General features: G+C 37.1%; 1 protein-coding gene across 2 annotated transcripts in view; it reads left to right on the top strand.

The window, feature by feature from the left end:
* The first annotated feature begins 2,863 nt into the window (after positions 1 to 2,863).
* LOC121321810 (vinculin) overlaps positions 2,864 to 18,717 on the top strand; it is a 33,879-nt gene continuing 18,025 nt past the window's right edge. The window contains exons 1-3 of one of the 2 annotated variants that reach the window (XM_041261025.1): positions 2,864 to 3,223; positions 14,844 to 14,914; positions 17,272 to 17,422. In XM_041261025.1, coding sequence (XP_041116959.1) covers positions 3,056 to 3,223; positions 14,844 to 14,914; positions 17,272 to 17,422 — 390 coding nt within the window. In that variant the 5' untranslated portion in view covers positions 2,864 to 3,055. The remainder of the gene's footprint in view (positions 3,224 to 14,843; positions 14,915 to 17,271; positions 17,423 to 18,717) is intronic. The other variant, XM_041261024.1, reaches the window with a different exon arrangement.

Raw genomic sequence — 18,717 nt, forward strand, 5'->3', positions numbered from 1 at the left:
CTGTGCATCTATATTGTGAGAAACAGGAAATCAGCCTTTTGTTTGGTTAACAGCACCTCTAAATCTAACCTATTGTGGTCCAATGATTGTGGTAAGATAGAAACACTTGATGGTTATATTTTATATTTATTAGCTCCCCAGTGTCAGACTGCTAACTCAAGAGACAAAGATATTTATATTGGGTAGTTTGACTGGGGGTGCACAATAGAAAGCATATGTCAGTATTTTTTATTTCAGCTGTTGGAAAAGCACCAACAGTGAGTTACATTATACTCAGTCAGATTGCACAATTTTAAAATAGACTTATGCAGGCTAGTAAATCAAAGACATCCACACTCTTTCCTAACATTCATCAAGGCTTACCTGTAGGTTGCTGTAAAGAACTGTTCTGAAATTTAAAAAAAAAGATCACTGCAATGTGTACAGTTACAGCTATCTTACTTTTGTTAAGTATTACAATGTTGGGTACATGTACAGTACAGCATAGAACAGTACTGTAATGGTTAAAAATACATTTATATTAATGAATGCTATTGCAATCAGTGGCACACTGGTAGCTAATACTATATTCCCAGTTCATAATTGATCCAGGCATATTTGTTGTATCTAATCTACTTATATTTCAATGCTTATTTTGTCAGGTATTGGTGAATTACTAATAAACCATTATTTAGTGACACAATTTCTCATTCTTTTGACAGGACAGTATCCCTTGTTCTCTTATATAAGAGGCACTCTTTCCATAACCATAAAAAACCCATAAAAAGGTACATAAAAAGCTACATTCAACTTTTTTCTTTTCCTTTTTCTTTTTAAACAACATTTCTAGATGTATAATACATTTTTCAACTGTAATCTGTACTAGCTCTGCAAGCCCTGTGTTCATGAACCCTCTGGAATTTACATTCTGTTTGTTCTGGGATGTCTTTCTTGAGTCTTTCTACATGCACACTTCCTTATTTGGTAGTGGGCTGCAGTTTTGAAATCTCTTGCGGATACTGGTTAAATTGCATTGTTTGTGTTACACTCTGGTGTCTTCATACTTCAGGAAAATGTAGTCTAATGTGTTTCTATCTTAATTTAGAGTTTTAAGGAGGGCTGCTTTTTTTTTTGTGAGTCGCAGCAAGCAAGCAACACTTTTTTTTTTGTTTTTGTTTTTTGTGCACAGCTCAGTACTCTTAAAATTCAGTCTGGAGGCTGTCCACATAGCGTAAAATATTCTATAGAAGATGTCATTGAGAACAGCTGGCTTCGTATTGAATTGTTAGCATGTATATCACAACCTATATATTTTCTGAGATTTAATATAATGGCTGGCCATTTGCAAGGCCTTATGAAACCTATGTTTCAATTGTATATGTTTTAAAATCTACTTTTTTCAGTAGGAATCTACTTAAAAGCCCATAAATAAACATTTTCTTCAGTTGTCTCAAAAAATGTGTTTTTTTAATAACCATTACTATGTCCCATAGTTATGTAGGTACATTTTTTCCACCATTCTATTTGCACCAATGAAACCAGTGGGTAATTGTGGGTTTAATCTGGGTTGCCAACACTTCTGTATGTCATTTACAATCAAATATGCAACCAGATGTTACACTAAGGTCAAAGATCACCTATAGGTGCTGTCACATTTTGTTTAATTATAAAGTCTATTTCCCTAATAGTATTAATTGCCAGCCATCTCTTCCAATCTACCTCCTGCTTTGATGCTGGTAAATTCCTTTATCAGAGTGATTTTGAGAGATTCATGGGGCACACTGTAGAGGGAAACAAACAGTGATTAAAACTCCGAGGCAGATAGAGATGTAACATGAGAGTGCTTCAGCGTTTAATTTCGAAAGGGAGATGAAACCTTATTTGTCCCTTTCTTAAAAAAAAAAAAAAAAAAAAAACCTGAAGCTAGCCAGAAAGCTCTATGGAAAGCCAAAAGGGACATTAAGAAACTAGCTGAAGTAAACATACTGGATTATGAAGGTGGAATGATAATTCAGTGACACATGGGCAGGGAGGAAATCACACCTTGTGACCTTTATTCTAATGCATGGGGGTCAAATAACTGCTGCTCATTAATACATTGCAAATACAGAGAAATGCAAAGTACAGATCATTACAAAAAAACAGTATGCGCATTGTTTCACTCCTTCATTTATTTTCCACAAAAAAATCTACATGTTATCAACCATTATCCATGTAAATGATCCCATATGAACAAATAATTAAATGTTATTGTATTGCACTCGAACAATACTAATCACAATGATGAAACAATGTACCGGCATATCCTTTAGTTATGTATAGTACACAATTACGTGTACCTATACCAAAATATTTTGCCAACACAATCCTTTACTATCATATAGTAATTGGTATAAAGTATATCTCCTACTGCTCTTTTCACATACATAATTCATATATAAAGCTCACACCTACATTGTAATAAGAAGCATTCCAAGAAAGGAAGTGCTTTTAAAATTCTGAAAAACAAAACTGTTGGTAGGCTAGTGTTACAGATTGATTAGACCCCCCTGGTTAATTACAGGCTATCCTGCTGGGGTCGCCACTTGGCATGCAGTACTTTGTTGCCTTCTGAGATGGCTTGCTGTAATTCATTCCTTCCAGCGCAATGGAATTCTGAGTTCTGAACTCCAGGTCCAACATTCTCCTTGTAAGGGCAACAGAATGCATGACGTAATTTGGGAAGAGCTCACCTCTCTAACAAACACGATTAAGGCGGTGTCGTGTAGGTTTGTCTCTTGTTATGAATGGCATTGCAATTCACCAATAAAAGTAAGGGTTACGTACAGACGGTATTCCATCTATTGGACAGAGGGCGCTAAGTTGCGGTAACAACACTCGGTTGCTCCACCGTTTGAAGCTCTTGCGGTGATTCTCCCAGTTGCTAGTTGGAGGGGCATTGAGGCTTGTAGTTTTGTCTTAAAGTGAACTGTCCCGGAAAGGCGGTTTGTTTTTTCCGCTTTAAACATAACAAAACATAGGGTAAAAGCAGCGTAAAAGTGTTTTTTTTCTCGGAAGGGGATTTAAAGTTTTCAAGATGCCGGTTTTCCATACAAAGACGATAGAGAGTATCCTGGAGCCAGTGGCTCAGCAGATATCCCACTTGGTGATTATGCATGAAGAAGGGGAGGTAGACGGTAAAGCAATCCCAGACCTAACTGCACCCGTAGCTGCAGTGCAGGCGGCTGTCAGCAACCTCGTCAGGGTGAGTCCTACTCCCGAGCAAAGTCAAACGGGCAAAAGAGTGTGAGTGAAGTGCATGGGTTAGTCCAAATTATAAACGCCTCGAATTTCATTCTACTTACTCCCTAGCCCTGTCAACTCTTTTCCATACTCACTGTCTCTATAAATGGTGAACATAATTAGTGCATGTGTTTTGGTTGTCCAATTAAACAAGCGGAGACTTTCCCAATTAAACTTTTAGAATGTAGGCAGCTGCTGTACAAGTTATAAATTGATTCGTAATGTCAGCCAGACTGAAAGAAGAAAATGTGCTCTTGTTGTGTGATGGTTATTGAGGTAATACTTAAGTACCGTTTGACATGTAGGTGAACAGCACGATGCTCATTCAACAATTTACTTTCATTTTTTTCAATAGCTTTACACGGAATGTATTTTTTTTTAATTAAATTTAGTCAATCCTTTTTATTTGTGTTTCTGTGCTAACAAATACATAGTTTACTATATCAGCTGGGAAGAAGTTACAGATTGCATCGTTTTATAAATGTAACAAGACAAAAGATAAGTAGACTACTATGGATTTTACTATACAGTATTTCGTAACAAAAAACAACAAAAGAAAACCTGATTACAGAGAGAGAGAGAAAAAAAGGGCACGTTTTCCAAAACAGGAACATGGAATTTCTGGGAGGTGGCTGTCTCTTGTAACCTTATTTAAGCGGTACTATCAATGCCTCTTGACTTAAGGAGTAACACATAGACATGCAAGACGATATACACATGTAAAACAAGAATAAACAAATGAAGAGCTACGTATTTGGGGCGGCAATTTGAGTGCCGCCCATGAAATTTAAGTACAGTACTAACACTTGAAAAGGCTTTTCTGTGTGCAATTAGTCAATTAAAAACTACTTTAGCGTTGTTCTAGAAAAAGAATACCCTATTGTCATTTGTTTTGGCGTAGACTATAATGTGATTGTTATTGTCTACAATGGTTTTATACTGTACCAAGCACAGAATATATTAAGTAGAGTTTATAACAATTACAATTTGGTTAAAACCTAGTTATTGGTTATACATTTAAAAACAATAGCTGAATGGTTCATATAGATTTAGTTTAAATGCTTGCTTACATACATGTTTTATGTTTAGGAGTTCAATTTTCCCAGTACAATTTTTCAACTCCAAAAAGCACTCCAGTACATATTTTGTTTGGCCTAAAAAGCAGTTGAAGTGAAATTTTAATAATAATAATAATAATAATAATAATAATAATAATAATAATGCAAACATTGAAACAATAAAGCTTGTCAAAGAGGCATTCTTTGTAGAATCTGAAGGTGAAGATTGTGAAATTAGTAAGGGAGGTTTTGAGAGAATACTGCAGTCTAACAGATGTTTCACTGGGCATTTGGCCAGAAGTCATGAAGTCCTGTCTGTTTTTTTCTTAAAAGTGCTTTACAATAAAGCATATTGTGTGGATGAGAGTCTAATGATGCTTCAGAGGACATCATTTGGAAAAATAGACTTCTAGTACAATAGACATTGTAATCTGTCAATGAACATGTTCAATGTTCAAACGTGCTTGTGACCATGGTTACTGGTGGGTGTTTTTTTTTTTTTTCTATTGATTTGGGAATTTTGGAATTGCTTCCTGTGTATTTGAATTATTCAGATGCTTTACTGGAAGCATGATAACTGAACAGTTGTCTTTTGTAATCTGGAAATCTGCTTCTGAGCAAGTTTCTAAATGGTGTTCTGGTTTACTCCGAATTCAAACTTAAATACAAAATAGAGATAGCAACTCCCGTTCGTCCTTTACCCAGTACTAGGTTTCAGAACTCTCCTGCAAGCTTATTATTGAAAAACAAATAGGTGCCAGGAATTTGAGCAGTCAAGTGTGCTCTGAACTGCATGCACTTGTCCCAGCATATCTCACCTGAAACTGGCTTACTCATACTGGTATTTGGAAGGAGCAATTTATTTGAGAGAGAAACTCTAATCATTGCAATAGCCCACCTAATGAAATTCTGAAAACTAGAACTAAATATACGACTAGTGGGATTTGTCAGATTTTAAACTTCATTTATAGCAGGACCAAACAAATTCAGTAGTTTATTAAGTGTACTACAGCGTGGACCCACAAACCATACTTGGGTTTTAGTTTACATGCCTAAAAAAACATGAAAACTAAACCACTTATGGAGATGAAGCTTGCATTTATTGTATTTATTTATTTTAAGAAAGATTAAGTAGTGACCCTGTTCCCTTTCTGTGATACTGTAAGAAAAAAACAATTGCAGATAGAGGTTGAGGTTCATTTTGGAATATTTCACTGACCTTTTATAAACCCCAACAGGAAAGAATTTGGCAACAGATGGGTATTGAATGTTTGGTAAGCACAGCGGCAGTTGTAGCACAGCCTACCTCAAAATGTTATACTAGGATGAAAAAAGACTGAATACAGTAAAATGTCTCTATGCAGCCAATTTCATATTTCTCTTCCTTCATGATTTATAGAGCTTTAACCTCATCTCGTCGACATAGCCCATGACAGCAGTGCATCCCAGAACACTGCCCATTACACACAAAATCGGTACCGACAGTGCATTCTGAGGAACTAAATCCTGCACTATTTACTGTTCTGGCAACCAGGGAAGGCAGTCCTTCAAAGGAACGGTAGAAACAGGATGTAGAACATTATCTGTGCAATGCACTTAACTACTACATAAAAAAGGGTGTGGCACAACTTGTAGTCGTCATGTGTGTAGGTAAAACAATGATGTCATACAGCAGTGAGTAAATCCAGTGCAGGTATGGAAGGAAGACTCGCATGGAGCAGTTTGATGTATTCCAGGTTTTTTGTAGCTTCATTTGCCACAGTGCGTAAATACAGTAACGCCAATGAAATCTTTTGTATTCAGTTTAAGGGCAACAGTTGTAATTTGCTGATGGTTAAGACACTTGTTAGTAAACTGTTTTTGTATGGAGTAGTTTTAAGAATGTATGCATTTCCTTTTCAACTTTTGTGAGTGCCAGATTCTAATGTAACTGTATGGGTTTCCTGTTGCACTAGTAAATCACTGGGTATGCTTGAGAATCATTTTGTTATCACATAGCCGGACACTTGAACCATCTTGAAGTAGCGCTGGTGTGTCAGCTGATCATGTAAAGTCTGCATTGGCTTCAGTTTGAAGGTTTTCGTTAATGTAATCAGCCCCGTCTGGTAGCAAGCAGAAAACAGCCTGGATACATTCTGCCTCCGGCAGAGACACAGGACTTAAAACGCTTCCTTGTAGGGAGAAGAAGACTCCTGTTATGCTAGCTGAGAATGTGCTGCTGTGTTTTAAACGCCACACATTTTGAGATATACATTTTTACACCCCCCTCAGTTTGGTTGGGATCAATGCATACATATTTTACGCTTGGAAGATTGTAGATTTTGTTTTACATTTTAAATAAATAAATAAATACATAAATAAATACATTTACAAAAGGGTAGGAATTCTTATTTAAACAAGACAAAAATGACTTGATCACTGAAAAATATTGTGTGACACTATTTTTTTTCTTTAATTGCTGATGTTAGCTGTTGTAAATAACCATATCCAGTATTGCTCTAGACCAGTGATTCCCAGCCTTTTTCAATGAAAGGACCACCTTGGCGTTTTGAATTTTTCCCATGGACCACCATGCATGTTTTCACAACAGCATTTTGAAACTCATTTTTATGTGTATATGTAGAAGTACATCTAGAAAGTAAAGTATTTATATAACGTACCTAACTAATTGAGAGTCCTGGGCTTGAATCTTCGCTAGCAGTTCATTAAGCTGCTGAAAGTTGCTGATGGCAAAGTTTCTTTTGATTAAAAACATTATTTTGTTTTTACGTTCTGAATGCTTTTTAGTTAAATGTCATCTGTTTTGCAGGTTTAAGGGTTTCGTTTGACAAAACCTCCTGATAAATGATGCTCTGGACTTTGGGTCGTTCTCGGATTCAGTACATTTAAATACAAGTGCTGGAAATCTATCCATTTCTAATGCAACTTACTACACTCACTTCACTCTGTACATATAAAAAATACATTGGAATACGAAGATGAGGTGGGTGGGAACCAAATACAAAAATTTTAAAAAATGATTGGAGAGTGTACAGGATGTTGCATCCAAGTTCTGGTTGGCTATGATGTGTAATTGAAACGGGATTGGTGGCACAGAGTCGATAGGATTTATAGCATTTTGGTTAGATATGACGACCTCAAGAACAAACTGTGCACATTATTTCCAGAAGTAGTGTTAAGAGAATTTCCTTTTGGCACATAGTTTAGTGAGATTTTAAACCTGACTGAATAAACCCGTATAGTAGCATGGAGCTGAAGTCATTCATTGACACTGCAGTACAGTTAACAAGTCAAGCAACAAATATAGCAGCTTTTTGTTTCACATTAACTTCTATTAGTATATGCAGCTAACCTCTCCAAAAACTATATGGAAATAATAGGGTACACTGTGGCACATATTTGATATTGTTTGTTTTAATTTAGTCATTCCCACAGAGTTCGGAATATAGAATGCTGTGCACTACTTTGTGGAGCGAACGGGCTGAGGCAGCCAGGTTAGTTTCTTCTTTTTTTGTTTGAACAGTGAAAACTGTTTGCGGACTTGGAGTTTACGAACAGAACGCAAGTGGTCCGCGGACCACAGTTTGGGGAAACTACGTGTCCAGGAAGCCTCTGCTGTTTCTCTTCCCTTTATTGCACTCCTTTATAACCACAACTCCCACCATTAATGAACACTAAGAAACATGTTGAGATTAGTGTCTACTGCACATTTCCAGTAAACCTATTATGATAAGTGCACCATTTTTGCTGACTGTAATACTTAATCAAAGGCAGAGAAAAAATCTTTTAATTTTATTAAGTTAAAGGATGACCTTTGCCTGTTGACTCAAAGGTCAGTGTCTGTTTCTTGTCTTGCAGTTTTAGGATCCCCTGGTTTGTTTTTGCTCAAAATATTTAGTGTGGTCGAAAATTTCATAGTGTAGAAATATACAGAAATGATTGTTCTAGTTTTGCAAGATGATAATTGACTTTTAATGTCATGACATTGATGGCTAGGCAGCCCTACTCTCTTTGTCGTTTATTGGTGTTTACCACATTAACCAGCATTATGGCGGACACGCTTGAGTAGTTAGTTACCAGCATATTAGGATTTCAATGTAAACTACTATATCACAGTTGGATACTATATACTGCAGGATTGTGTGTAAAATGAGGTCAGGGAAAACAAGACTGAAGTAAATGTAATCAACTTTAAACCGGTCTGGTTGGCAACATCCTAATGTCTTTTACAAGTGATAATACAAAGGAATACAAAGAGTACTGTATAATATAATATATGTTTGTGTGTGTATGTAGTAAATCATCAGGCTCTGTTTACAAAGTTTTTAGTTTTTTCAAAATCTGTTTTTAGATTGAATTTGGTAAAGCCAACAACAGTCCTATAAGTGTTTTAATGGATTTCAAATTGATCGATAATTTAACTTATGGCTGTATTTAGTTCCTTCTAATAGGAGTGACTGTAACTGAATTAAAACTGGTAATTGAGATTTCCGGCTGTGCTGGGAGCATACAGATCTGAACTTAGCCAGTCTTGGATTTGAAGCCAGCGGACGATGTGTGTTTGCCTCATTTAATGAGGTAAGCAATTCCCTACTTTGGAGGAAAATACTGTGGACCGTGTCTTCAGTGAGGAGTCTGAAATGCTTGCTGTTAACCCTGGAGTGGACATTGATAGGCACTGGCTGTGAGGAAGCCTGTAGCTGTTAAAGTCTGAGTAGCAGCCAGCAGGAGTCTGGGAGGGATGATGCAGTATTATTTATTAATTCATTAATTTGAACAAGAAGGGTAATCTAGTTCTGGGCCTCTTCTAAAAGCAAAGCAGCCTCTTACAAAATCACATGCACCAGGTAGAATAATTTATTCAGATTAATTGTTTTGAGAAGAAAATGGTATAGTAGTTCAGTAAATGTGCATAAAGTACTGAAAACCACACTCTGTGGCTGTGTGTGTAACACAGCACTTTCCTTCTATGTCAGGCCCTCCAGGGACACAAAGTTTTTACAGTCATCAGGGAGCCATGTTGAGTTCTTTACCTTGGCTGTCGTGATAGACTTCAGCTAGTCTATAGTATATCGTCGTGACAGCAGCTGAAAGGAAAAATAAACTGCCTTGGTTTGGAAACTTTGTTCCTGCACAAGTCTGACATAATAAACAGCCTTGTTTTGGAAACCTGGTTCCTGCAAGAGTGTGACATCATAAACAGCCTTGGTTTGGAAACCTGGTTCCTGCAAGAGTGACATCATAAACATCCTTGGTTTGGAAACCTGGTTCCTGCAAAAGTGTGACATAATAAACAGCCTTGGTTTGGAAACTCGGGTCCTTCACTTGCTTTTTATGTAGACTGAGCCATAAACTAACCTTGGGCGGCATCAGACTGGCACTGGGCTGGAGAGACACTGCCTGTTTGTCTGTCTCCATGTCCGGATGTGTGAAATGGATCTCCCTTCTGTAAGTGTTCCTTGTATCATTCCCCTTTTAAGCGTTCTCTGTTTCGTCTGTGGAGAAATGACATAAAACAAATCTACTGTGAAGGCAGCAAGTGTGTGTCTACGATCAGTACAAATGGTCTCTGTGACTGATGATTTATTATTATTTTAATGTGTTTTTGTTTTTTTTATTTTTAACCTCTTGCCAGTTTTAAAAAAAATTCTCAGTGTTTGCGCACGGGGCATTCAGAGAATATGTTTGTCTTTGATCATTTCATGGGTCAACCCACAGAGTTTTGGAGGAACAGCTTCTAAAATCCTGACTTTCATTTAGTCTGTACAATTCTAACCCTCCAGCCAGGCCTTAGTCAAGCTGGGCCAAGTCTTCTGACTTATTATTATTATTATTATTATTATTATTATTATTATTATTATTATTATTATTATCTAAGTAGCCACAATTAAATAAATATTTATTTTAGGATATTCCAATGCAGCACAGTTATTTAAATAGTAGAATTAAAACTACAATGACTACGTACAATTACATTGGCAAAATGTAATTTCTTGGTGTCTGTTACACTGTTTTAAAAATTAATTTCAAAGCAATACGGTACTTCTGCTTTCCTTGAGGATCCCTAAAAGTACACAGGCTAGTGCCATCAGTGCCCTGCTGTGGTTATTGCTTTGTTTATTTACTATGAGACCAATGCTTTTTGAATAATATATCATTGAATCGTCACTATGGGGAAAAGTAAGCAAGCTGAGAATGCCAAGGCAAAGAGTCTCTAGTTAATCTATGAAGTGAAAACTACAGTGTAATACTGTATATTGTAAATTATTCATTCTTGTATCTGGGCAACATTGCGTTACCATGCATAACAAAGGGGCAAAGCTTCAAGGAAGTCAATGAAATTGAGATACACTAGGAAACTATTGTGCAGCAGTTATTCCATTCTGTCGCTTTTACTGTTGGATTTGCACTTTTATTATTGGTAGAATCTGATGATAATTCAGATTCATATCTTGAAGTGTTTTAAAATTCCTCCGTCTTCCTTCTGAACCTATCTCTGTATTTTCCGAAGCAGAATTCTGAAGACTTTATTCTATATTTCTTTTACGCTGTTATTACCTTTTTGCTTTATATGAAATAAGGCATGTGAGGATCCATGTTACTAAAATAAGAGCAGCACCATGAAATGACAAGGGTTAAGAGTTAGCAATACAAGTGCAGCTTTGCCAGAACAATGGTACGTATACTCTTGTGGCAAACTGTTGTTAATTACTAGCTGCTTGGCTACGTTTTCAACAGTTACAGGACATGACCGGGCGTCTGTTACCATTTGACCCTGTACAGCATTTCTTCTGCACCTACTACCACCAAGTAGTGATCCTCCCCCCCCCCCCCCCCCCCCCCATTCTGCCTGTGCAAGAACCTTTTATGGACTCGTTAATTCTAAGAGCTGCCTTAAATGGGAGGCACTTGGAGTCTTTTACATTTGGCCTGTGTAATGTAACCTTTTAGAAATGCCATTATACAGACTTGTGAAAGCATCCGCTTTCAGCCAAGCACAGAGAGATTTTTTACATCAGGCGCTGTGAATGAGGAACTCAGTCATTTTTTGTATATTTGCTTGTTCACTGCTGGAAGAAAAGAGCTTGGGTTTGCTGCAGACTTGCACTGTTCACCACAAATATATTTTTCCAACTATTTTTGTTGCAAAGAGGGCACCAAGCTAAGTGATAAGTCTAGATGTCAGACTTGGCAACTTGCCATAACATATGGTCACAGGTTATCCACAGCACATGCCAGTGAATGTGTTTGTTATCGTTTAAAAAACTTTGGGGAAAATGAAAAACATGATAAACAGCAGGAACTCCTTGCTGTTTTTTCTGAAGAACATTTCTGTCTGTTTTAAAATGATCTGTTTGACTTCAAATACGTGTGCATTGTCATTTACATTTAATTCTGCTTTGTTCTAAATTTAGTTTGACTTTTTTTGTACAATACAGTGGTGTACAAAAACCTGGTATATTTTTAGTTACATTGAGTAATAATATGGAAATAGCCACTTTTGTCATTAAATTTATGCAGCTGTAAATTGTTGTGTTACAGGCAGGTAGACTCTTCTGGACTCATAGGGTGCAGTAAAAAACTTGTTTTTGTGGTTTGAAAGAAGCAGTGATCAAGCCCACCTTTTTTGTAAACTTCGCTCTAACTAGATACAGTTTGTAAAATTGGTAACTAATGCTTTTAATGCTGATGCTTTGATGTATTTCTTTTATTAGTGTGTCATGCAATGGCAGAAACTCATAATGAAAAAATCAACGGCTGTTACACAGGCATAAGAACAGTGTTCAGAATGGGCCACTCATTCTTTAATCTGTCTGGCATTTGGGAAAGCAGTGTAAACTTTTCCACATAGGGGACAGAAAACTAAGTATGTCTCCACTGCTGCCTTGCTTTATAGTTCTTGGTATACATGCTAAATATGTTGCATTTTGGGAGTCTGGTTGTTTAACTGACTCAGTACACTGATTTGCCATCAGAAACATAATTGCCTTACTTTCTTGTCATTCTGTTTAGAATTGCCTTTATTACAATCCTTGAGTTCTGTTAACAGTTACAATGCCCTTTGGCCACCCTTCTAAAGGGAGTGAAAAGAAAGCACATTTATTTCTGGCGTCTTTTGTGAGTTGTGAAAAATACTTCTAGTCCCAGCTTAGCCAAGCGCAGAAGTGCAGGGAGTATAAGAAAAGTGTTTTAGTAAAACCGCAGACATGCCATAACAAAGCTTCTGGCCTTGGTTTGCAAGCTTGTTCAGTAAATGGCTGCTGTCTATATGTAGTTAATAATGGCACCTCCCTCTATAAATAATTGTTCAGATTAGTTACAACATGCTCTGTGCTAAGCCAGCCAGGAGTGTTTGATATTGAGACACTGAAGTGTTAAAGATAAGGACAGGTCTATTATTAGACAGTGCCTCACCATACTAGTTGACTCCCATTCATTTATTTATTTATATATTTAACCAGGACATTTACCCATTGAGCCTGAGGCCTCATTTAAAGGGCGTCCTGGAAATGTGTATAAAAGGTTTTTCAAACTTTTAGTTTAACATTTTTACCTTTTAAATGCGTATGCACTGTATAACACTCCCGATACGTAAATGTCTTGCCCATGAATAATGGTAAATGTAGAATGCGGCATGGGGTAGTGTGTGATATGAGAATATAAGGCCCATCCGAGAGGGAGGATGCTACCCCACCCAGAGGATAGGCATTTCATTGTCATTTCACACACTCCCCCAGGTATTATTTTTTTTATTAGTATTTTTTTTTATAATATCTGGTGAGCATTTTTTTCTTGCCAGAGTTCTACATTTCTGTGTTGCTTATTGTGGAATTCCTTTTAGTTTGACAGCTCTCGCTGGGGACGCGCTATGATATTACAGGAAATATCAGCTGAATGAGCGCATTGAACAAAATTTCTCATCAGTTATTGCACTCTAATACCAAGCAATTGAGCTTTCTGGTGGATGGGGCTTTGGCTGGCTTTGTTTGATAGCAGCAGGTCTGGCAGAGCTGTATAAACCAGGGTGCTACCCAGTTTGCATTGCTTATCACACGGGAGTTCGTATGGAATACAGAACTCCCTCAATGTGTGGCTCTTGGAGAGGCTGCCTCTGTTGCTGGCAGTCGGCCTGACAGTGAAAACCCACAGTGGCTAAGCCTCACTTCCTCTTCGGGGGTGTTCACCAGCAGCAGGTGCACCCGCTAATTTTAACTCTCTGGAATGCAGCTACTTGTAACATGCAAGTTGTCAACCTTTCCCTGGACTCGGTTACATGCAGACCTGTGCCGTGGGTCACTTGTCAGGAGGGGGGGAGGAGAGTTGGCGACTGATATTGCTAGTGTGAATTCTGCTGCGGCAAATTCATCTCTGTCAAGAGTGCGCACCAATTTGTGTTCAAAGGAAGTAACACAGTCCTTGCATATTGTTGAATTACATTTTTAAAACTTGCTACTTGGTGAATTTTAATTATTGGCTCCAGCGTAATGAGTACAATACACCAATTATTTAATTAACTGGATGAATATGTGACAGTCGAAGGTGGTTTCGTGTAGCAATACATTTACAGTATTATAATTTAACGTGATTGCAGGTCTTAGATGTATTATTGCCATGTGGTTTTGAGAGAAAGCCTGTCAGTGCAAGCCACTGTGAATAAATAGACCGTATAGCAGATTGGGGTTTTACATACTTTTAAAAATGGGGGGGTTTGCAAAACAAATTCACAGGTACTGTAACATGTGAGGTGCTTTTTTGGTGATCACTGCATTTTTCAGTTGTCTCTCTCCAATTTGAAAAGCATTTTATATGAAACGTTTCTTCTGCACCTATTTTTACATTATTTATCTCGCTAACAGTTCTGCGGTTATCACATTTAAGATGTATTTGGCCATTATTCAAAAGATAAGCTGTTTAATTGAGGGGTTTGCTAAATAAAAAAAAAAAAAAAAAACACAAAAAAAAAACGCAGTGTATTTAGTAGATTAGTAGAGGAAACACTGAGTGATTTTCATTCTCTGAGAGCAGGTTGATTTGAACTCCTTTAGGGAAGCAAACGTTTTCTTGGTGGACAACTTTGTAGATACAGGCTATAGTAATGACAGGCATAACAGTGCTGTGACCTATAGGAGGCTAAGGTAAAAGTGTGGAGATGTGTAAAAACTCCAGGCAGGTATTGGGTTCACCAGTATGAAAGATGGACATGGTTATTGTAATATGTATTTGTACACATTACATATTTTCAGTGGTGACCCTAATTGAAGAGGCTAGGAAATGCAAGTACATCCTAGTTCCACTTGACTGTGACAAACACAACGTTAAAATGCCAATGCATTCCCTCTCTAGTATTTTGGTACGCTCTCAGAACCTGCAATTGTAAGCACAGAGCTTTATTATACTGTGAACTGAACTACTTTGTATATTCTACTGGAAGATTAATCGCATCCATGTGTACCATATATGCATTTGAACTACATATAATTTGTTTGCCGTTTTATTTATCGTATGCTTTCTTCTTTTATTCAGGTTGGGAAAGAGACTGTTCAAACAACAGAGGACCAGCTTATGAAAAGAGACATGCCACCAGCTTTTATTAAGTAAGTACTGGACCATCCTTCAGCGCATTTTCAAGCTCAATAATGTAATGAGTAGTGTAGCTTTGAAAAGGTTTCTGTAATCAGAGTGGTGGTTTAATATACTTCACACTAGATCTTTCTTGATCCAGGAAAGGATTTTGTTTGTGTTCGACCCAGGTTACTCGTTTTACTCCTCAAGATATTTCCGTCTATTTCTGAAGACGTAATTGCCTCCTCGGTACCACAGCTTTTCTTGGCAGCTTGTTAGTCAGCTGTTGCAGTGTTAGAATTTGGTAGAAGTCATCTGGGAGTTGCAACTGTTGATAGCTGTGGACTAACTGATCTTGTATATTACCATTTGCATTCATTAGTTGTTCCTTAGTTGGAAAGTTGCCTTTAGCCTGTTTTGGAGAATGTGTCTTCATGTAAAAGGATTTGTGATTCCCAAATTAACCAATTACAGGCTCTTCTCCATCAAACTTGATGCTCCGCTGCTTCACTTTCTTGTGATGCAGATTTAACATTGAAAAATGTTTTTAAGCATTTGCTAAATTGATTTACTTGCTCCAAACCAGCGCTCGGTGGATTCTCTATCTATGTCATGTACACCATTCTTTCAGCACTGCTATGGTAAGTTAGTCTGTTGCTTTTAGATGATTGCAAACAGCTGTAGCTTTATGTACTGTGTTTTCTAGCAGCACATAAACTGGATTATTAATAACTTTAGGTAGGTCCTATGCTAATGTGTTCCCTCTAGAGCATTAAATATAATAATAACAACTGCCTGATAATTCAGGTCATGGCTTTGTTAGCATAGTATTTCCTGCCAGATGGCTTTAGTTTATGAAAGCACCGTTTGAGTGTACAGGCCGTTGAACTGTAATACCAAGTCTTTACTTGTTCACTGTGTGTACTTTCTGGACAAAAACGTGTTTGAACTTGCTGCGGGACTGTATGAAATTGTGCTGTATAAAAACTATTTGCTTAAGTGGGGCTGAGTCAATATAAACTGATAGCACTTTTAGATTACTGCAACTTTTGTGTTCAAATAAAATCCCTTTATTCAATTTTACAATGAAAAAGCCACTTGACTTAGTTTCAGGTTTAATGCTTCTGAAGCTTTTAACACTTTTTTTGCATGCAAGATTATTATGTGTATCTGCATACAATTGGATATCATTTAACTACTTAATAACACAATGGCCTTTATTTAGCCATTATAATTTTTTTTGTAATTGCTTTCCTAACCATTTTCAGATGGACATTTGCTGTTATTAAATACGAAGTCAGGTGTTTTTTTGAATTTCAATATATAAAACTTTTTTTTTGTTTAGTTTTTTTTTTTTCAATAGGGGAAAGTCTTGTTGGCTGATGGTCTTGTTTCTAATCAGCACTGACTTGTACTGGCTTTCTGCTGACTCTTCTCATAGGAGAACGGAATTTTGTTTACAAGATATCTGACTGGGACACTGAAGGATAATCACTGCTGGCCTGTAGAATGTATAAAAAGTTTTTAGGTGATACATATTGACTATACTGAGTTTATGCATTGTCTTTTAAGCTGACACATTTGGCAGCATCATCTGACACTGTTGCTCTGCCATCAGTTTGTACTCTGTGCTCTGTAGAGTGGCTCCGTCTCTAAAAATAATAATCCTGAGACTCCACAGTAATAGATGAGAGGGGTACTAATATCCACAGTCATAGACGAGGGGTACTAATCCTAAAATAAGGCTGCCTCAGCCCTAAAAGCAACATTTTAATTCCTCTGTACAACTGAACTTTGCATGCTGGCTTAATGAAAGGTGATAAAAATGGACTGGTTTCATAGCTAGCACATTTGGTTGTCTGCATTGAACCTGCAAGTCTGCAACAGCAATGTTGCAAGTGGCCAGTACATAGGGTAGCAACAACTTGTTAAAACAACCTCTGTTGACTGGTCACATTAATTACTTGAAAATAGAATAAAGTGAGCAATAATTCAAGGAATACAGTCAAACCTAGCCCTTTGTCTTACCAGGTGTGCACTGTATTTGCATCTGTGATGTTTTAAAACCATGCATTTGTTAAAATAAAATTTAAACGGCTTAAATAATCAATTTCCTAGCTGCTTGGTGAACTACCATTAAATAAACAGAAATGAACTAGTCGGGTGTGTACTTTTGAAATACAAAAAGCAATTGAATGAGACTGTGAGCATGGCTCTTTGGGCTACTTGCCCCTTTTTCAGTATATACTACATTATTTTCTATGCTGTATTGGCTGTTCCTGAAAAAAGCTACACAGTCAAAATGTCTTGCTGTTTTATGTGTAATGTTAGAGCAAGATGTATTAAATTCTGTTGCAATACTGGAGTTCAAAATACTTTCTATTTACAGGGTTGAGAATGCCTGTACTAAGCTGGTCCAGGCTGCCCACATGCTGAAAGCAGATCCCTACTCTGTGCCCGCTCGTGATTACCTCATTGACGGATCCAGGGGAATTCTCTCAGGGACTTCAGACTTGCTTTTGACTTTCGATGAGGCTGAGGTACAGGCGATTTTCCATAAAATGAAATGTGGTGTATTTTTCAACCAGTCAAAATTATTGGAATTTTTCGAGAAAGATTGATTTGCAAAAAGTTAGGCAAACAAGTTGTGTATGCATGTAAAAGTGAGGCGAACGTTCTACTGTAGGCCACGACAGATCGACAGATAAAATCTACATGGAAACAAAGTGTCGAGTCACTGAGTGGCAAATAGAACCCAAACATGATGTGTCACTGTGGTGAATGAACATTGAAAAGGAACAAGTGGGTGAGAGCTGATATGCCTGTATAAGTAAATACATGTGAAGCTAGATTTCGTTAGAGTTCAGTTTCTGGGAGCAAATGGTTGCCTGTACTCATGTGACTATAATTACAATAAGAGTCTGTGCAGATCTTCTTGTTTGTTATTGAGGAAGCCCCTTTAGGAAAAGTTTTCAAATGCACCATATTAAGCAAGACAAGGCTAGGATTAGCTTAATTTCAATCTCCTACTTGAAAATGCATTGCTATTTGAGGTTAGTGCACCTTCATATTGGATCATAGGGATAGTAATGGAGGTCCATTCATTTATTCTGTGCATTTTTTTTTTTTTTCACTTGGAGAAGTATAATACATATCATGTGTATAGTACATGATGGATTCTTCTGTTTCTGAAAGGCGCTGGGTACTCCACACCTGATGTTGCATTTCATTGCTGATACATCATCTTTATGTATCACAAGCAGACATAGTCCTGTTGCTCTGAAGTGACAAAAGGGGGCAGTAAGAGGGTTATTCATTCTGATGAAAGCCTCCAGTGATAGCCATTATAAAAGTGATATTTGTTCTTAGTGGTTTTATAAGGTGTGGATCAAACTGGACTGAGCTCACTTGTACACCACTTTCATATTGACTGTCTGCTTGACTTTCAATCAATATCGATCTACTCAAATCAAGCTGCCGGTCTTTAGTGAAAATATTCAATTGTCAGGTGAATGAGTCACCTATGCATCAATACATAACAGATAATGACATAAGGAAATACTGGCAGTAGAGCACAGTTGAAATGCTAAACTGCAGTGTAAGTCTTGTTAAAACTGCCAGTAATGTATGGATGTAATGGGTAAGTTTTGAATCATTTACAGATTTTAGCACTAACCTTGGTTCAGGATCCGTGCTGTAAAACCTGATTTTTAAGTCATAAAACATTGGTTCCTGAAATTGCTTAATTTTCACTTTTTATGGGAAGAAAATATTACTGTTAAAATTAAAAGTGATACCGGGTACTTCTGGTATTTTTTTATTTTTTTTATTGGAT

This window comes from Polyodon spathula, chromosome 10 (genome assembly GCF_017654505.1).
Source record: "Polyodon spathula isolate WHYD16114869_AA chromosome 10, ASM1765450v1, whole genome shotgun sequence".
In the NCBI taxonomy this organism is placed as follows: domain Eukaryota; kingdom Metazoa; phylum Chordata; class Actinopteri; order Acipenseriformes; family Polyodontidae; genus Polyodon; species Polyodon spathula.